Consider the following 21,521-nt stretch of genomic DNA (forward strand, 5'->3'; position numbering starts at 1 on the left):
GTAACTTCACTTTTGTATGCTTTGGAACCTTCATCTGTAAAATGGAGGGAAATAGTACTTACCTCATAAGGGTTGTTTTGAGGATTGAATTCAATAAAGCACCATGCCAGACATATAGTAAATGCTTATAAAGTATTAGCTATTATTTAATTCACCTACAGTTCCCACAATTCTATGCCCATAGTCTTTAAAGAATTTGCAGAGCAAATAGACAACTATTAGTTTATTTAATACATTTCCTTAACATGTTCATTTGCCCATACTTAGCCTACCGAATTTCCAATAATATGAAAAAGCTGTTGCTACAATAGACTCTTTTTTCCCCTAAACTTCATGGTTTTGCCTTCCTCTTCCACGACCCTTTTGCTGGTCCCATCTCTGCCTCTTCTCCCACCCAGGAAGACTTGCCCCTACACAAATACCCTGTGTTACTTTAAGATTTCAAAGGGTAAAAATAGAGTAGTCAATTAAAGAGGCATTTGCAGATGGGGGGGGCTGCCTGGGTGGCTCAGTCAGTTAAGCATCCAACTCTTGATTTTGCCTTAGGTCATCTCATGGCTTGTGGGATCAAGCCCCACATCAGGCTCTGCACTGACAGTGTGCAACCTGATTGAGATTCTCTTTCTCTCTGTCCCTTCCACGTGTGCATGTTCTATACCTCAAAATAAATAAATAAACTTAAAAAAAGAGGTGTTTGCAGATGTAAGCATTTCCCTTGCCCCAACACCATATTCTGAAACTCCTCCTTTTCCTGTGTATCTAGAAGATTGCTATGAAACAGAAAGGCCAGCACCTATAGGAGGTTCTGAGAGTTCATTTGCATAATGTATTATTACAATCTCTTCTCTTTGGGTAAGGACAGCAGGTTTTTCAGGTTGGAAGCTGATTCACACCCCTCACCCTGAACTCCCAGCATTCCAGAGATATTAGGTTACTGAGGCTGGGGAGGATAACTGGAAAAAAATATGTCTGTAGAAAGGCACATTTTTCTGCCCCATGTATCTCTACTCTAGCTCTAATTGGCCTGCCTGGCTCAGTGTGTGTTGCTGTGTTCCCATAGCACCTGTACCTTAAGAAACTGATTCACATGACTTTTATGGGCCAAATTATAGTTCTATACCACTTCTGATTTTAATGTAAGGGTATATTAACCACTGGGAAGAAATTTTTGCTTGAATTCCAAAGAGACAGTGGGTTTGTCTGGAGGTCTAATAGATTCTTTCAAAATCACCTTAAACAACAAAGTCAGAAATAGGTTGTTGTCATAAAAAGCTCACACTGCTAAGTCCCTTCATCAGAGATAAAATGAGAAATTGGATTGAAAAAGAAAATATTCACTGCTCCAAAGCAAGTCAATTTACTCTCCCCCAAATTAATTATCCAATCCTTTTAGCCCCAAACAATGGTTGAAGATGGGAAAACCACACTAGACATGCCAGGAAATAGGACAATTCTGGCTAATAGCCCTGTTACTTAAAAGAGGGAGCTCCCCCACCATCATGTCCTGACATTGGGTAAAAGGAAGGGAAATGGCTAAAGATAAATTCTTAACATGATCCCAAGAGTAAAACTGGATGGGGATGAGAAGCTTTAGGTCAGATTGTTTGCGGTTTCTCACCGCACTGTGGTAGCAATAATTGGGACGTGCTACTAGAAATTCTCACTTTCCTGGTCTGTGAGGGGTAAGCATTAGTTAGGTAAATGCTGGGATACCATGTCCCAATAGGCAGTGGTCATACTAACCTCAATTCCTTGGTTACTTTAGAGGCATCTGGCTGGCATTCCCATTAACATGCCCAACTGATAGGAGATGTAAACACCGAGACACCCAAGAAAGGTGGATGCATTCATCCACCAGGGGTGTGGGAATGAGCAGAGGGTTGATAAACATTTACTTACTAGAAAATAAAATCCTGTGGGCAAAAACCAGTACCAATGATGATTTAATGTGATCTGGTTTCCCTCCTCTGCCTTTACTCTACCTTGGAGTATTAGCCACCATCCAAACCCCAAACAACATGAAGGTAACGTCCCCTTCTCTCTCTCCTAAAAATAAAATAACAACAAAATACTCAGAACAGTAGGAGACACAAAGCAATCTTCGTTTCTCCCATACGTTAGAAACATTTTCAATTACAGTTCACCTTTTCTGAGATCCACATCAACTAGTAAAACACCAAGCGCACAGAAAGGCCAGTTTTGAGGGAATTCCTGAAAATGAGGCTCCAAGTGAGAGATTTTACTCAACCACTCCATTCCATAAGCTGGAGGGAGGCCTATGCAGATCCATGAAAAAGAGTCATTCTGGCTTATGCCCTGAAGGATCCTACTAGGCACTCCCTCCTCAGAGTGTGCCTATGAAGAGCCGCTAGAAAAGAGAAGTTTTTGATGAATGATCACTAGTAAAATCCTGATGGAGAAATAACTTGTTTGAGGAGCGGCTCTTTTAATAGTGGGGGTTTTCTTTTTAAACCAGAGTTTCTCCTTGGATTTTTAAAAAGCCAGCCAGGCTTACAGTTACAGGTTCCACATTAATCAGCCAGTTTCCTGGGAGGTACTGATAGCTAGCAAATTGTCACAACCTCTTATCAGTCAGGATATATTCTAGTGGGATTCTGGGCTTTCAACCATAGGAAAGCTCAGTAATGCCTCAAGCAAATGAACAGAGCTACAATATCACACACAGAAAGCCTAAAGTGCTTGGAGATAAATTATCCCCAAGGGCAGCCAGACAACTGACCTGGGTGGGAGGGGTGTTTACCGTATCCTCGGCCCTTCTAGGTATATAACAGCTACCCTGGTTTCCAAACATAGCAGTCAATCTTAAGGAAATAAAACCTATCTGGGAGCTGCTCTTTCTTCTTATAGGTTTACCAGAAAATTTAAGAAAATGTCCCAGTGGGTACTCACCTGTGAGCCTCATCCTCTCCTTCAATTTCACAGTTGCTCTTGGCAAAATCTAACCTATCCCCAAATACCCAGAAGATAGAATCAGACAATGCTTTGCCTTGCTTCAGCATCACAGGATGGTTACGAGTTCTCAACCCTGCCCCGGGGGTGCTGGTGGCAGCAGACACAATGGAGGTAGTCTACTACATTGTGGGTAAAGAGTGATCGCAATGGGTGCAAGTACTGGAAGAAAAGGAGCATGAAGCCAATGGAAATTAGATAAGCAATGATGAGCTGCAAAGCAATCAAGGAATGACAGTAATTCAGCAACACTTTCACTCCAAATAACTTGAAAACCAAAACCATGATCACATTTTCTACCAATCTCACAATATAGTGCAGGCCCATATGTCCCCAGTTCTGACCTTTGTCAACAAGGTCCCTATCTGCCAATTTCAACTGCAAAGCTGACCAGCAAGAGAAGTTGATGCCAGCATAGAGGACGGTAATAGAAATCAGCACCACCAGGGTGCCGACCCGGCTGAAATTTTTCTCAATGTTATTGGGCATCTGGGCACCACTCCTCCAGAACTTCACCCAAGGCTCAAAGAGGATGATCAGGAAGTCAAGCAATAAGAAGGGCACAGCTTTCAATTTCAATGTGGCTGAGAAGAGCACCAGAATCACGAGGCGGGAAGTGATCTCCAATGTCCGCCAGATGGTGATGCAGAGGACTTCTAATGGCCCAAGGCGAATCTTGTATTCATCATACTTGATCTGGATAGCCAACATATTGCAGAGGGTAGCCCCATAGGTGACAGATATCAGGGAAAAGACCATTAGCACAGCTGTAAAAAACAAACAAACAAAAAAAAACAGAAAAAATTGACAATCAGACTATGTTCGTGAAGCATAGACTCTGACCCAGAGGTCCAGAGAGGTCATAGGTGAGACTTGAGGGCCCAGTTAAGAGCAAACTCACGTATGAACACAGCTATGTTAGCACAGAAAACAGCATGCACAGGGGTGCCTGGGTGGCTCAGTCAGTTAAGTGTCTGACTCTTGGTTTTGGCTCAGGTCATCTCACAGTTCGTGAGATAGAGCCCTGCATTAGGCTTCATGCTGACAGTTTAGAGCCTGCTTGGGAGTCTCTCTCTCCTCTCCCTCTGGTCCTTCTTATGCTCAGGTGTGCAAGCTCTCTCTCTCAAATATTAAACAAAATTTCTTTAAAAAGAAAACAGCATGCACAGAAAAAAATGGGAATAAACTGAAATATATTTTTTTGTGATAGGTATTATACCACTTTTAAAAACCTTTTTTCTATTTTCTAAATTTCCCACAATTAACACACACTGTAATACTTTAATAATCATCTAAACATACAAAATGAACTTTGTAAAGTTTATTTACTTCAGAGAGACAAAGAGAGCCTGAGTGGGGAAGGGGCAGAGAAAGAGGGAGAGAGAATCCCAAGCAGGCTCTGTGCTGTCAGCACAGAGCCCAACATGGGGCTCAAACTCACAAAACTGTGAGATCATAACCTGAGTGGAAATCAAGAGTCAGAGGTTTGACTGTGGCACCCCACAAAATGAACTTTTTAAAAACAGTGGATCCCAAAACTAGCATTGAGAGGTCACTAACAAAAGAAGAGCATACATAAAGGGGATAGGGCAGCATCCACTTGATGAAACAGGCTTTTGAGCAAACAATGAAGGCAGAAGGAGTTCTGAAAAAATCCAGTCCTAGGAAATTCATGGGAGTGCCTTTGATTATAGATGTCCCTTCTTTGGCATACATCCTCTTTAAGGAACTAATTTTGTATGTGCTTGTAGAATGTGTCAGAATGTATACTGTAAATTCCATGAAGGCAGAAAAGATCATGTCTATTTTGTTCACTGCCTGTATCCCCAGAGTCTAACATACTGCCTGGAACATAGTAGGTGCTCACTGTTTGTGGAATTAATGAGGAATTCTGAGTTTAGAAAGGCAGTATAACATATCTACAATTAGAAGCCTTTGGTTCAGCTCTGTGAAAGCTGTGTGAAAGTCACTGAATATCTATGTGCCTTAATTCCCCAATTTACTGAGTTACTCTAGAATTATTTGCATTAATCATCAGCAATATCAATTTATCACCCAGGTGCTTTGGTATATTTTAGGAATCTCCAAAATTCTACCAGAGTGGTTTAAAAATTAAAAAAAAAAATCATAGCCCATAACATCCATACGACTATATAGAGTTGGCCCTCAAGGGTCAGGGTGCTCCATAACTTGCTACATGAAGTCTCAACTATAAGTCACACAATGGCCCTTTCTTTTTACTCCTTTCTATCAAAGAATACCAATCACTAAGAAAAATCTAGTGCTCTCAAGGAGAGTGAGAGGCCTGAGGGGTAACTCATCCAAAAAAAAAAAAAAAAAGCTGGAACTTTCTGTTCCCATAAAAATACTGGATCCAGGGAACTGGAGGCATGGAGATGTCAACTTAATCTGCAAGAAAAGTGAAGACTTCCCCCATGGAAACCCAAAAAGCAGCACAGCTTTGTTTCCAAGATCCTTTTCAGCTCTAAGTAGAGTGTTGGAATCTCAAAGACTGGAATGAGAGACTCTCTTGAAGTGTCTACCCTTAGCCTTATTTTTATTATTTTTCCATGTTTATTGAGATATAATTGACATATAATATTGTATTAGTTTAAGGTGTACAACATAATGATTTGATATATTCAGCATTATACACCACTCTTAGTCCCAGCCTTAAGAATTGAAGCTCCTTGTGGACTTGGGAACATCAGAGTGTATATACATGTAGCTAAGTGTGGTGATGCTTTCCCTTAAATTAAAACTCATTTATTGATAGTAATGTAATACAAGGAAGAAAGCCTGATGCTTCCCATAAATGTAAAAACACCTTCCATCTGTCTCCCTACAAATAGACTCATGCCATAAGATATCATAATGCTGTTAGTGAATTTGCTCATCTACACTGATCCAGATGGCCTCCCAACAGAAAAAGAGATTAGAAAAGGGATAGCAAGGAGAAGACAGAAGAGTGGATGAAAATGAGGAAAACGAAACCAAAAAACTGGTTGTAAAACCTTAAGAGATGGTACTGTCAGAAAGTTTTTAATAGGAGAAATCACCAAAGAATCTAAAACAAGGCCTTGGAGAAAGTTTCCCTTATATTCTTTGTATAGTGATACACGACTAGAAACATGGGTTCTGCAGGCAGACATCCTGGAGTCCAGTCCAATCTTTTCCAACTATTACTTATGAAACCATGGGGAATTTGCTTAACCTCTCAGGGACTCTCTTTCCCCATTTGTTAAAATGGGGATGACAATAATTATATCACAGGGCTGTTGTAAAAATTAAAATAATCACTTATAAAGGGTTTAGAGCAATGTTCAGAACACAGTAAATGCTATCTGCTAGCTCCTATCATTATCATCATTCCCTGTTTCCAAAATGTGTAATACATGCATTTCCCCTACTTAGGCACTACCCTGACACTTAGGAAGTCAGGTGATTTAAAAATTAATGGAATACATAGAAATAAGCCTTACAAAAATGTGTAAAACCTACAGGAAGAAAATTATACAACTTCACTAAAGTACATTTCATTACATATTTTTTAATGTACTTCAGTAAACTTGTATAGTTTTCTTGCTATAGGCCTTGCACACTTATGGTATAGATTGTGGTGATATTTCACGGATGTATACTTATCTCCAGATTCATCCAAGTGGATAAGTTTAAATAGGTAGAGACTTTTGTCAATAATACCTCAATACAGTGACTTAAAAATATTTAACAAAATGGAGAGATATATCATCTTCTAATATGAAACCAATTGATCCTGTAAAGATGTAAATTCCCTCCAAAATAACCTAAATAATTAAGCGCAATCCCAATATACAGTCTCAATGAAATGTTGTTTTTTTCTTTTGTTGGTGTTATTGTTTTGTGTTTTGGTGGGAGAAGTGACAAATTGATTGTGGAAATTCATCTATTTGGAAGATTAGGCTAAATTGACCTAACAGGAGCTGTTAAAGGCCTTTGTAAGAAGTACACACAATCTAAAAGCAACAAGGAACTTAAATACATAAAAATTTAATACTTCAGAAAGCCAGAATATATAATTATATTGTGTATCTTATATGGTGTGTTGCACATGTATGTCACACCTTTTACATGTATAACATGTACATGTACTTTTAAATCATTTTTTTAATGTTGGGGCCCCTGGGTGGCTCAGTCGATTAAGCGTCTGACATCGGTTCAGGTCATGATCTCACAGTTCGTGGGTTCGAGCCCCACATCAGGCTCTGTGCTGACAGCTTAGAGCCTGGAGCCTGCTTCGAATTCTGTGTCTCCCTCTCTCTCTGTTCCTCCCCCACTCATGCTCTGTCTCTCTCTCTCCTTCAAAAATAAATAAAAAAACATTAATGAAAAAAATTTTTAATACAAAAATTAATTTAATATTTATTTTTGAGAGAGAGAGAAAGAATGGGAGTGAGGGAGGAGCAGAGAGAGAAAGAGGGAGACACAGAATCTGAAGCAGGCTCCAGGCTCTGAGCTGTCAGCACAGACCCCGATGTGGGGCTCGAACCCACGAACTGTGAGATCATGACCTGAGCCAAAGTCCAACATTTAATGGACTGAGCCACTCAGACACCCCAATGCACTTTTAAAATGTATATATGTACACACATATAAAACATTACACAAATGTATACATACACATTTATCTACAGCAGAGAAAGGACTAATACCAGAATAAGAAAATAACTCCTACAAATTAATAAGAAAAAGACAACCCACTAAAAAGTGTCAGTAAGAACATAAACAATTTAAAGAACACAAGAACCAACCATGAAAAGATGTTCAGCTTCCCTCACAATTTAAAGCAAGTGATTTAACTAGTCAGTTTTTTAATTTTATAATTATACAACTAAATAATATTAAGTTTAACATATAAAGAAAAAGCACATTCATACACTACATGTGGGAATATAAATTCATACAACCTTTTGGGAGGGCTCTCTGATAAAATTCCAAACATGCATATCCTTTCACCCAGTACTTCTATTGCTAAGAATTTAGCCTATGATGTCTCATTCCAGTACACAGATACTTAGAAAGATCTTCACTGGAGCAGTTTAGAATTAGAAAAAACTTTTTTGAATGGAAAAATTAGAAACAAACTTTAATCCTACCAATAGATTAGGGAACAAGAAAGAATGGTCCAATTCATATAAGGAAAATGTACATTATATATACATATATAAATAACCAATAAAGAAAAATAGATTGGCATACTTTTGAAAAAGTCATGTTGCTGAACAAAATGATTAATACAGTCCTTTTTGACAAAAGTACATAGATGTATATATTGTATGTATGTTTATATAGTAAAAAAATAAGTCTGGAAGGATGTATACTGAATAGTTAACAGAGATTACCTTTGGGGAGCAAAATTACATCTCTTATTTCATATATATATTCTGTGTGGTTTTGAATTTTTACTATAATCATGCCTGATTTTTATAATTAAAAAATAAGGACTAAAAACAGTAACACATGGTCATAGTAAAAATTTTAAACCATATACATTTCAAACCATATAGAAGGATATAAAGTAAAAGGTAAAAGTCAACGGACTTCTCATTTTCACTGCCCAGAGGTAAATGGTTTCTTGCATATCTTTCCAGAAATTTTCTATGCATATAGGACTACTTGTAGGTCAATTGGTTTGTGCATGTATTACTTTTGTAATGTATACATATTTTAATTAGATGATTTGATGACCTTCAAAATTCTCAGGAGGAAAAACATCATCATATCCTTTTCTCTTCACACTACTGTCAATTCTAGGTATGTAAAAAGCATCAAGACCAACAGAACATCATGATCAATTTGTAGTGGAGAAAAGGGAACAAATTCCCTCTTTACATTTATTTGCGGCATGGGGCTTTGCCACACAGGATCAGTATCTAATAATGAGGAAATGGTTCAAAGCTGTACCCACAGCTGTACAAGCTCCAACCCAAGCAGATGAAGCTAATCTTGGACTGTTAAAACTCATTAACAGTACTTTATCTTGACTTTGAAAACACTGACTCACATTTCCTCCTCTCCTAGAGGTCTTACTCATCTCAGGAGCCCTCTTTTACAAGTGGAAAATTAAGACTGTGACCTCTTGGGTAACTTACTCCCCAAATCACACAGAAGGTCAGAACTGGGAGCAAGCCTCATTCTCATCAGGATTCATTCCACACCCCTTTTCCTTCTCCCCACTGGAGTGATGACATCAGTGGTTCCCAAATGCAGCTGCTCAGAATCAACTGGGGTATTTAAAAAAGATACAGATTCCTGGCCTCCCCACAGAGAGTGAATCAGGTCTGAGTAGGAGATATATATATATTTTTAAAGGGGCTTTCATTCAGCAATATGTTTTCTCATGATCAGTAATATTTGGGAAACTCTTATTAAAAGATGACCATCCCTAAAGCAAATCAAACAAAAAAAAAACCTTAGTATAATTTAAACACCCTGGGCTAGGGAAAATGTCCTACTGAGTTCTGGTATTATCAGCTTCTTCTGGGCCCAGAGAGAGTTTACTGTTAGTCTAAATGGATTACCCCAGTTTAAGAAATGTGGGAGGCCTAAATGTCTGGCTCCTGAAGTTCTCTAACAGTGCTGTCCACCAGAACTTTGTGCAATGGTCGAAATGTTGTGTAATACCTGTGCTGTCCAATACAGTAACCACTAATCACAGACAGCTAGTGAACATTTAAAATGTGGCTAGTATGACTGAGGAAGTAATTTTTTTATTTTTCATTTTAATTTAAATAACTACATGAGGCCAGTATATTAGATAGCTCAGGTCTGAAGTTCCTTTTTTTATTAAAATTTTTTTTACCGTTTATTTATTTTTGAGAAGAGAGAGACAGCATGAGCAGGGGAGGAGAGAGAAAGAGGGAGACACAGAATCTGAAACAGGATCCAGGCTCTGAGCTGAGCCAGAGCCCTACATGGGGCTTGAACTCACAGACTGTGAGATCATGTCAGGTCTAAAGTTCTACAACCCCTGATTTAAATGGAGCCCTCCCCTCTCCTGACCCTACTCACCTCTACCCAGGGGGACCTCTGCAGAGATCAGAGTCACATAGAGCTGATAGGTCAGCTGGGGCACTGAGCCCAGGAAGGCTTGGATCTGTGACATACGTTTGTAGGCATTGCGGTGCATAGCCAGGGTCCGGATGGAGTGGCCCACCTCCCATTCTATCAGCACCTCCTCGCCATTTATTAGCATCTTCTTTCGGGTGAGGCTGACATAGGGCTCCTCCTGCCCCTCTTTCTTCCACAGTGTGAGGTACTTAATTATGGCCTCCAAACATCTGTGGAAGTAAAGCATCACAGGCACTTAACTAAAGCTGTCCTGGGAAGGAAGGCTGTAGTGGGGGTGAGAGGAGAATAATACATAAACTTGGGGAGTTTGTGCTACTTTTTACCATTCCTTTTTCCCCATTCTACTCATTTGTCATGAATCAAAGAGTTGGTCATGCCTTCTACAAGTTACTTGAGTCTAAATCTTTTTTTTTTTTGTCCAGTTGGTCATCTACTGACTTAAGAACACCATTTCAGAGTGGGTTTTTTTTTTTTTTGAAGATTTAAGGAATTGCTTTGTCTCAAGAACAGGTATATGGTAGGGGAACCTGGGTGGCTCAGTTGGTTAAGCATCCGACTTCAGCTCAGGTTCTGATCTCACAGTTTGTGGGTTTGAGCCCCACAGCGGGCTCTGTGCTGACAGCCCAGAGCCTGAAGTCTGCTTCAGATTCTGTGTCTCCCTCTCTCTCTGCCCCTTCCCCCACTCATGCTCTGTCTCTATCAAAAATAAACATTAAAGGGGCGCCTGGGTGGCGCAGTCGGTTAAGCGTCCGACTTCAGCCAGGTCACGATCTCACGGTCCGGGAGTTCGAGCCCCGCGTCAGGCTCTGGGCTGATGGCTCAGAGCCTGGAGCCTGTTTCCGATTCTGTGTTTCCCTCTCTCTCTGCCCCTCCCCCGTTCATGCTCTGTCTCTCTCTGTCCCAAAAATAAATAAACGTTGAGAAAAAAAATAAACATTAAAAATTTTTAAATAAAAAAATAGGACTATGGTAGAAAAGTGCCTTGAACACAAAGATATTATGTAAATAATGTGGTGAGAGAAAATGATAAAGTTTTTTTTTTTAAAGACTCTGTGGGTGATTTTTTTTCCTTCCAAACTTTTAAATTCTAGTCAGTTAACATACAGTGCAATATTGATTTCAGTACAATTAAGTAATTCATCAATTACATACAAAAAATATGGAATGCTTCATGAATTTGCAGGTCATCCTTGTGCAGAGACCATGCTAATCTTCGTTGTATCATTCCAATTTTAGTATATGTGCTGCCAAAGTGAGCACAATGATGATGGTTCTTAAAGGCCCTGGTTTTCATAACACCTCAAGTTCCTGAGGTAAAGTTTTCTTTATGCAAAGCATTTACCTCCATACTTGGGGCTTTTGAGTTCTGCTTTTTTCAAGACAAAGCTGACAACTATAACTGTCTTGCCAAAACGTCTTACATCTAGAAAACACATCAGCTATACAGTGATGCCACTCAATAACAAAGGTACTTAAAAGACTTGACAACTCAGAACTGAATGTGCTCCATACCTAGGGAACATCAAAAGCTCTAAAAGTTGCTTCAGAGGGGCCTCTTGACCTATCTGGTGCCAAAAACCTTTTAAACTTCTTTATTTACAAGACGAAAACATCCTTATGAGAGCCTACCAACCTTAGTGATAAGTGTGATAGCAATAAGACAATATTTCCTGCTGTATCCCTCCCATCTCCCCCATGTAAATCAGAAATCTGTAAGCAATTCTGATGTGGTGAATAGAAGAAAAGCAACTAGAACATTTTGTTTCAGAACACCTTAGTTATCACTTCCTCCACTCACTCTGACAGGAATGGAAACTGTGGACCATTATGATAAGAACAGCTATGGTGAAAATTAAGCCATCTTTCCTGATTAAGGGCATGGGTTGTATTTATCTTACCCACCACACTTACCACATGGTGAGTATCTGATCAATATTTTCTGAGCAAATGAAAGAGTAAGAAGGAAGAAAAGAATGCAGGGTGAGAAATGATGGGAGGAGAGGATGATCATAATGGCAATGTAATTTAATGGAAAAAATAGGCTAAAGATGAGCTCAGAGATTTATATGCTTTCTAGGCCTTTGGCTCCCAATAGGAAGGTTTGGAATATGTGCTGGCTGCCATTCTCCACAGGATCCTTTGAGACTGGGGCATATGTGTTATTCTGAAGCATGATGTTTCAAACTCTAAAATCTGGGAGAGGAAAAGATGGAAGGAAGGGAGAACACAGTAGAAAAAAGCTAAATGCGTTTCCAACAAAAGATTTTAGATTTTTAACCAAGGCTCATCAGTGCTATTCCTGAATAAAATATTGGGGGAGGTAGTGACACAAAGGATTCTGTTTATGCTTCTAAAGGCTGTTTACTAGTTTAAGTAAGGGTGTTTGCCTTGCTTCTAAGCTTCAGTAAATTAGAGTACATTTTCATTTTCAGAAGTAGCTTTGCTTTTCAGATAACGGAGCCAGGCCCTCTAAATACCTCCCTCCATGTGCCTAATAGCACTAATCAAGTTCCTCTCTACCAAAAAGTAATTTGCCTTGAAAATAAGCATATCAAGGATACAATTTACGAGCTTTTATTTATTTATTTTTATTTATTTTTGGGACAGAGAGAGACAGAGCATGAACGGGGGAGGGGCAGAGAGAGAGGGAGACACAGAATCGGAAACAGGCTCCAGGCTCCGAGCCATCAGCCCAGAGCCTGACACGGGGCGCGAACTCACGGACCGCGAGATCGTGACCTGGCTGAAGTCGGACGCTTAACCGTCTGTGCCACCCAGGCGCCCCTATTTACGAGCTTTTAATATTTCTTCCCTGCTGTCAGGTTAGCTGAGATTATAAATGCTTTCCAATCATTTCTAGTGAAAGCTAAATAACAAAAATGAAATACAGTACACAACACTCCAAATGGAGCATCCACATCAAAGATGGCTTGGGAGCCCACAAAGCAAAGGAGGGAAGTCTAAACTATGGACTGGGGCAGGACTTGCTGAAATTTGTATCTTGACAGTGCTTGATCTGTTAATTCAATATACTGCATTTGAAAAGGGAGAGAAGAATGGTTTCCTTGCTCCTCTAGTGACATCTATAAATTTCTTTGCCAAGTTCAAGATGAGGTCTGTTGCAGCTTACCTTCAAAGATTTAGAATTGGAAAGGACCTTTGGATTCCTTAGTCCGAAGGGTGCATATAGGCCAGCTGAGTCACATCTCACCAACAGCTATGGTTTGGCCCATACTGTGTTTTTATGTAATGAGTCAAATTACCAAAATTTAAAATGATGTTTCATATAATATCCTGTCTTGGAATCTCCTCCTGAAAAGTTGGGGAATCTGGCAACATTGTGTCTAAATTCTAACAGTGTAACAATGGGTTGGAAATGTAGTGCAGCTGCCTCCTTTAGGCAAATCATGCAGACTCCATCTTGCCACTGCTATTCACCGCTCCATACTATTTCTCTAACACTGAGATTTTGTTTTCCTTTATCATCACACATTGAAGCTACTGGTTTTCCTATACTTGGCCTGCTTCACTCATTTATGAGACCTGCCTGGCCCTTGTAAGCATTTGTCTTTGAGACCCATGATCTAGCCCAACCCATTTATTGTACAGATGAAGAAACTGGGGCCTAAGGCATTTTCAGAAATTTCACCAAAGCCATGCAACTAGTCAATGACACAGGACTAGACTCCAAGCCACTGGAATTCCAGACTACTATTTCTGTTGATATCCAATATTTTCTCTAATGGAGCCTGATCAATCCCTCCTTGAACATAAATTTATTTAAATTTTTTTTTTTAAGTAGGGGAGTTCCATCCTTAAACAGTTTCACACTGTGTTTAGTTCTGTAATGATGAAATATCTTCCCACTGCAATTACATCAACACTCTGACACATTCTTCAGCTGATTGCAGGTTTCTGCCTCTCTTGCAATCAAGACAAACCTGGTCCATTCCTTCCTCCTGACTTCATAAGTTTTGCAATGTCTCCCTACCTTGAAAATCTCATAGCATCCAGATGAGACTGCTGACACAGATGCCTGTCTCCCTAAGATAAGGCACATTCTCATCCCTTCAAGGCAATCTTAATGGAAAGACTTGATACTATTATATTGCACTACACTATCCAGATGGAGAGATGGACTTTCTTTGCCCCCTCTAACCATGTACCTTTATAGCAGAAAGATACAAAGTGATAAACAGGAGACTGATGAACCAATACAGAAAATGAACTATAGGGTGCCTGGGTGGCTCAGTTGGTTAAGTTTCCGACTTCCTTTGGCTCAGGCTCAGGTCATGATCTTGTGGTTCATGAGTTCAAGCCCCACATCAGGCTCTGTGCTGACAGCTCAGAGCCTGAAGCCTGCTTTGGATTCTGTGTCTCCCTCTCTCTCTCTGCCCCTCCCCACTCATGCTCTCTTTCAAAAATAAACATTTAAAAAATGAACTACAATGGGTTGGGGTACTAGACAACCACAGATAGCTTAAAATATTTCCTGGATGCCAAATAACTCTGGAAAATTTGGAAATGGCAGCAGCACCAGCCCAAGCAGCTCAGGGTAAAGAAATTGAATGTGAGATCCAATTTATAGAGTGTTTTAAAAGGCAGAGTCAAACTAACACACTCTGAAGTTATGGCCCGTGTGCACAGGTTGACCTCATCAGCTGGTCCTCCCGATACCAATTTTCACAATTCAAATCCAAATAGCAAACACTGTCTAATGAAGTCTTATCAGTGGTACCGTACCTGGTTTTACAACATAGGTACATGGCACATGTTCATTGCGGTGGCATTTAAGGTTTCAGATAAAGTTTTTTTTAGATGGTAGGCAGGGAAGCCAAGAGTGGAACGGAATGGGAGAAATTATTAGGTCCGAGACACAGTTTCAGTCTTGTAAATATTAGCTTCATCTTTCTCTGCATAAATCAGATGGGGGAGAAATTCAAAAGTTGCTCACCGGGGTGCCTAGATAATTCAGTCGGTTAAGTGTCCCACTTTGGCTCAAGTCATGATCTCCCAGTTCCTGAGTTTGAGCCCTGCATCCGGCTCTGTGCTGACAGCTCAGAGCCTGGAGCCTGCTTCAGATTGTTTCTCCCTCTCTTTCTGCCCCTCCCCCACTCGTGCACGCTCTCTCTCTCAAAAATAAACAATTAAATTTTTTTTTTAAAGTAAAAAGTTGCTCACCTGACAATAGGCCCCAAGAGGATTAGATGCATAAACAATGATAGCGGCTTGTCTTTGGCCAGATCTCTGTGGACAAAAATGAGGGTCAACTGGACCATAATGGATGAAAACATAAAGAAGGATAAGGTGTATGTCATCCAGTAGGTTTCACTATTCTTACGATAGATTCTAACCATGTACAAGGCAGATGCAGCCTCCCCACAGTACAAAAAGGTAGAGAAGAGGATGCCAAATGGAAAGGTAAATCGGGGGTTGGCCCCACGGATGACATCTTCCTCCAGAGATGAAATTGGATCCATGTTAGGCTCCTCAGGAATTTCAAAAACTCGGTCCATTGTCGAGGTTCTGAGTGTTGCAGTCTGGTCTTCAGAGTAACCCCCACCCCACCCAAGGGAACCCTGTAGCCACTGCAGTTCAAGTATCGGTGAAGAGAGCTGTCAAGTACAATTCCAGAACGGAGATCTGTTAGAGCAGGAGACCCCTCTTCCTAGTCTCAAGTTACACTTGGAGTCTGGGATGGTGAGTCCAGAAGTACCACTTTGAACTTGACTCTTCATTGGCCCAGGATTCCAGTCGTCCACATACGTGCTGTGAAACCTGGGCAAGGCAAAAGCAAGCATTTTAGCGCCCAGTCCGAAGTCCAATTCCAGGCACTTGAAAGGCCATGGGGACTGCTGTTTCCTGTGCCGCTTCTTGGCGCAGCCCCCCCAGGGAGGGGGGTAGCCACTCTGTCCCGGCACCAACACTCGGCAGCTACTCCGGACGAGTCCTGACCAGTATGCCCTCTCAAACCGGCCGAGAACTGAACCAGGGCGGAAGAGCGGGTGCAGCCTGAGCGTCCCTTCGGGGGTTCATTTCAGTGCCCAGGTATCCTAGCCATCGCTAGGCTCTGGCTATTAGCTTGCCTGCTCGCCGGCGCTCTCTCCAGGACGTGCGAAGAGTCGAGGGTACTCGGGGGACTCCACGGATTCCCCAAGCCCCGCCCCCAAGGCAGCTAGCAGGCCGGGCCCAGAGCGCAATCTCCAATCTCCCAGGAGAGAAGCAGGGCGCGCGCGGTAAGATCAACACAAGGCTAAACGTACTTCTTTTCTACAGAGAAACTTTGCTAGCTAGAAGCACGACGTGCGGGACGCCAGCCCCGGAGGGCAAAGGCAGATGTCACCAAACTCTTGGGTGCCGCCTGCCGCTGGGGTCCTCCCTGGTCTGCAGTTCTAGCTGCGGGAGGTCGGCGGCTTCAGGAACTCAGGCAATTATGGCGGGGACGGGCGAAGTGGGAGGGACAGCTGGAGCCGAGCAAAAAACCAGGCTGCGAGTTCCAGGGCAGGCAGCCCAAGGATGCGCCGGGCGGAGAGGCGTGGCAAAAAAGGGCTTGGGCCAGTCTTCGGAATCGCTTTCCACCACGAACCCCGGATCCCAGAGGGAGCCACAGCTTTCCTCTTCCCCAAAAGCAGCAGACGCTCACTTCTACCCCGCCCTCCCGAACTAGCTCGCTTGCACACTTGCTCAACCCACGCTGTTAGGCAGGTGCGTCTCTGTCTGACTCAGGGTTGAACTTCCCTAGGTCCTATTGCCCTCCAGATAATATCATGGTGGGGTGGGGCGGAGGAGACCTGAGAGGTAATTGGGCCATAGTTTCCTTTCTGGGCAAGACTGTGTGCAGCAAAGGTAAGATAGAAACGGCTAGTGGGGTGTCAGGACTCAAGGTCAGCCTACAGACACCTGAAAACTCACATGCCTTGATTTCCCCATTTGCAAGATGAGGCCAGGATAGGAACTTTAAAATGAACTTTCAGGTCTTTGGCTGGAAGGTTCTGAAGACGTGCCAAATTCTAAATAGACTGGAGATGAGCCAAAGGAACTGCTAGTAAAAACTGAGAGGGATGTCTTACAGAGCTCAGAATATTGCCAGGATTCTTAAGATCACCCCTCCCCCACCTCACTGAGCCTTTGTTTTCATGCCTTCATTTGCATAATTCTAAATCCCAGAGAAAAAGAGAAAACATCTGCCTCCTGGTAATAATATAAATGTAGCCTCCTGTGCCAATCTCCTTTTGCTGCAGGAAGTCATTAAAAAGAATCTATGTGAGGAGTGGCCAACTAGCAGCCACCAAAATGATGGCCTCGAGAAAGATTTATTCTTGGCGTGGTGTTGAATTTGAAGATTTCTGCAATTGCTGTTCCCTTTCCCCAGGGCTGATTCGGGGACAAATCAATGTCTAAATGTTGTTGCCTTTGAAGCAGGCACACTATCTTGGTCTACACCTGTGCTAGCAGCTGGGTTAACAGCGATCCTTCCTCCTTTCCTTTTCACAAGGCAGGCCAACATGCAGAACACTTCACATAGGGTGTTAATTGGCTTGACCTTTCCAACTGGGTTCTCCACCAACAGTACAGGGGGAAGAGCTTCTGGGGGGCTTCTTAGGAACCTGTTCCTCAGATGGATCTCAAGTAGGGTGACAATCTCATCTCAATTTGCTGAGATGGGATAAATTGGTTAAGCTAGCACGGGAGAACAAAGTTTTTCTTTTAGCCTTTCTTCCTTCCCTGTGCCCTCACCACTCCCCAAATACACAAATCTAAAAGGCCTTCCTACTTTGTTCCTAAACAACTCCTTTTGTATGCTATTAAAGGCTTTCTGTTATCACCATGCTGCTTACCTCTCCAACTTCATTGTCCACATTACCCTACCACACATTCTTTGCTCCAGTCCAGCAAATTTTCTCATTTAATTATACTTGCCTTGCTCACTCCCACCTCTGTGTCTTGAGGTCATTTACAGGCTCCTTCACTCTTTTCTCCATTTATCCAAACCCTAAACTTCTTTCAAGGGCCAGCTCAACGACTACCTCCTCCAGGAAACTTTTCTCCTCCCCAACCCTCACTTTTCTCTTTTTGTGCTCCTGGCACAAGCTTTCTTGCACTAGGCCTTCAACTGTTTCTGTGTTTGCCCTGCCTACCCAACAGAAGTTTAGACGGAGGGGGGGATGCTCAATTAATGTTTATTATGGTTCTTGTTGATGACAATAATACTTTAAAAATGGTGATGATGAGGGGGGCCTGGGTGGCTCAGTCAGTTAAGGGTCTGACTTCTGCTCAGGTCATGATCTCCTGGTTTGTGTGCTCGAGCCCTGCATTGTGCTCTGTGCTGACAGCTCAGAACCTGAAGCCTGCTTCAGATTCTGTGTCTCCCTCTCTCTCTGCCCCTCCCCTGCTCAGTCTCTCCCTCTCTCTCTCTCTCTCTCTCTCTCTCTCTCAACAATAAACAATTTTTTAAAAAATTGTTTAAAAAAATTTTTAAAGAATTTTAAAAAATGGTGATGATGATGAATCTTCCTCTCCCACACTTCCTCCAGGAAACCATGCAAGACTCAGGCACACTCCTTTCTAAAAGCTGTAGCCACTGTAGCTGGGGCATAAAGTCCTTTGGGACACCTACTGCCTCAGCCATTCAGCTCACAAGAGGATGCCAGCCCACATGATATGTCCCTTCTTCGAGTTCCTACAGCACTTTTTTTTTGTCAACACCATGGTTTACTACCAAATTACAAATTATTTCAAGTATATTAATTTTTATTCCACAACTACATTTTGCCATAAGCTCCTTAAAGGCAGAGCCTCTACTGTTACACTTTTTTTTGGATTCCCCCATGTGTGATATAGACCTGTAAGTTTCCTGCCATCTGATACTCCTCACTCACCAGCTACTCTATTTTCAGCTCTAGGACTCTCTTTAGGTCACTAAATCCTCTGGTCTCATTTCTTTGTTCCTTTTGCCTTGCTGGGAGAAACTGAGAATTTGCCCTCTTTCTGTCCAACTCTCTTTCCTTATAGGCAATCTCTCCAGTCCTTTATTCTTCTTAGGAGTAGAGACACTGGAAATGTTGACAGTCATGAGACTACTGAGGCCCTGGGAACACCATCAAAATTAAGACCACTCATCTCCCAAAAACTGGTCATCTGAGGTGATATCCCTAGGCAGCCCCCTGAATAATTGCTAGTGTTCATGGTCAATTTCCTCTTCTTGCAGAACCAAAGTTCTGCAGGCAAGGGAGACCCAAGATTTTACTTTCCCTTGAAACACTTCCAACCCCAACTCAGCAGGAAGAGTCTAAAAGCTCTTGGCATCTTTATTAGCATTCAGAACCCCTCTGAACCATACAAGACTCTGGGATAGGTTTAAGCTTTCAAAGCCACTGAGGGCAGGACTGACTTGTAAGAGGTAGCTGGCATGCAGGAAAGAAGAGGAAAGGACAGGTGCCCGGGTGGCTCAGTCAGTTAAGCGTCTGACTTCAGCTTAGGTCATAATCTCCTGGTTCGTGAGTTTGGGCCCCGCGTCAGGCTCTGTGCTGACAGTTCAAAGCCTGGAGCCTGCTTCAGATTCTGTGTCTCCCTCTCTCTCTCTGCCCCTTCCCCATCCACACTCTGTCTCTCTCACTCTTTCTCAAAAGTAAATAAACACTGCAAAAAATTTAAAGAGGAGAGGAAGGAGTGAAATGTACAAGTGGCTGATAGTTGTCATAGAATACTAGCTGGTGGGAGATGATGTGCAAGGCCCAGAGAATCTTGTAGCTAGGATGGAACAATGGTTTCCTTCTATAGAAAGCTCAGTTTGAACTGTTAGAATCATAATAATTTTTTAATGTTTATTTTTTTCTGAGAGAGAGAGACAGAGTGCGAGCAGGGGAGGAGCAGAGAGAGGGAGACACAGAATCTGAAGCAGGCTCCAGGCTCTGAGCTGTCAGCATAGAGCCAGACATGGGGCTCAAACACACGGACTGTGAGATCATGACCTGAGCTGAAGTTGGACGCTTAACTGACTGAGCCACCCAGGCGCCAGAACTGTTAGAATATTTAAAAGATATCTAATGCAAAATCAGTTACATAGCCTCTGGACCTTCTCTTTTCACTGTAAGCTCCTTAAGGACAGAGAATTTTTCCTATCCTTTTCAGAGCCACTCCTTCATCAGTATCATCCATAGGTGAGATCTGGGCCTGGAGTTAAAACACAAGGGAGTTCCCTGAAGCCCTTCTCCCTAGCATTTTTGTTTTTTAAAATCTGGTTAAAGGGCATCTGGGTGGGGGTGCCTGGGTTGCTCATTTGGTTAGTCGGCCAACTTCGGCTCAGGTCATGATCTCACGGTTCATGGGTTTGAGCCCCGCATCAGGCTCTGTGCTGACAGCTTGGAGCCTGGAGCCTGGAGCCTGCTTCAGAATCTGTGATTCCCCCCCGCTCTCTGTACCCTTCCCAGCTCATGCTCTGGCTCTGTCTCTCAAAAAATAAATAAACGTTAAAAATTTTTTTTTAAAAAAAGGGCATCTGGGTGGCTAAGTTAAGCATGACTCTTGATTTCATCTCAGGTCATGATCTCACAGTTTGTGGGTTCGAGCCCTGCATCAGGCTCCGCACTGTTAGTGCGGAGCCTGAGGGAGATTCTCTCTCCCTTCTGTCTCTGCCCATACCCCACTTGCTCTTTCACAAAATAAATAAATAAATTTTAAAATTTTTAATAAAAATCTGGTTAAAATTACCATCTAAATTAGCATTGTCAGGAAAGAACTGCTATTGCAAAATGTAGCATGGAATTTGGGGACAATGGGTGTTGCCAGGCAGATGGCAAGCTCTACATACTTTGCCTAGTAGACGGGAAGGACAGGACAGAGGAGTGTGATAGATAGTATTTATTTTTTAAGTCTTGTTTTTTTTTTTTTAAATAATGGGTATACTGAGATCTAATTCACATACCATACAATTCACCCATTTAAAGGGTAATATTCAATGGATTTAGTACGAAGTTGTGCAGCCATTACCATTACCTAATTCCAGAACATTTTCATTACCCCCAAAAGAAACCCCATACCCATTAAGCCCTTGCTACCCATTCCGCTCCCCCACCCAGCCCTAGACAACCAGTAATCTACTTTCCATCTCTATGGATTTATCTATTCTGGACATTTCAAATAAATTGAATCATACAATATACGGCCTTTTGTGTGTCTGGCTTCTTTCACTTAGCATAATGTTATCAAAATTCATCCACGTTGTAGAATGTATTAGCATTTCATTTCTTTTTATGGTGAATAATATTCCATTGTATGAATATATCACATTTTGTTTATCCATTTATAAGTTTACGGATATCAGGGTTTGTATTAGGGTTTTCCAGAGAAACAGAACAGGAGGGTAGGGCAGGGCAGGGAGATAGTTTAAAGAATTGGCTCACACCATTATGAGGGCTGCTTTGCAGGGCAGGCAAGCAGGA

At 41.9% G+C, this 21,521-nt stretch overlaps 1 protein-coding gene and 1 non-coding gene across 2 annotated transcripts; both read right to left on the reverse strand.

Annotated features, from left to right (window-relative positions):
* Positions 1 to 208: 208 nt before the first annotated feature.
* Positions 209 to 16,724, reverse strand: XKRX (XK related X-linked). Its single transcript, XM_047844875.1, has 3 exons — positions 15,262 to 16,724; positions 10,021 to 10,289; positions 209 to 3,737 (listed from the first exon to the last, which is right to left on the reverse strand). The coding sequence occupies exons 1-3, from the start codon at positions 15,594 to 15,596 to the stop codon at positions 3,031 to 3,033; spliced, it is 1,311 nt and encodes a 436-aa protein (XP_047700831.1). The 5' UTR covers positions 15,597 to 16,724; the 3' UTR covers positions 209 to 3,030.
* LOC125157959 (U6 spliceosomal RNA) lies at positions 11,234 to 11,340 on the reverse strand. Its single transcript, XR_007149099.1, has one exon. It is a non-coding gene; the product is annotated as a U6 spliceosomal RNA (small nuclear RNA).
* Positions 16,725 to 21,521: the final 4,797 nt, after the last annotated feature.

This window comes from Prionailurus viverrinus, chromosome X (genome assembly GCF_022837055.1).
Source record: "Prionailurus viverrinus isolate Anna chromosome X, UM_Priviv_1.0, whole genome shotgun sequence".
Classification (NCBI taxonomy): Eukaryota; Metazoa; Chordata; class Mammalia; order Carnivora; family Felidae; genus Prionailurus; species Prionailurus viverrinus.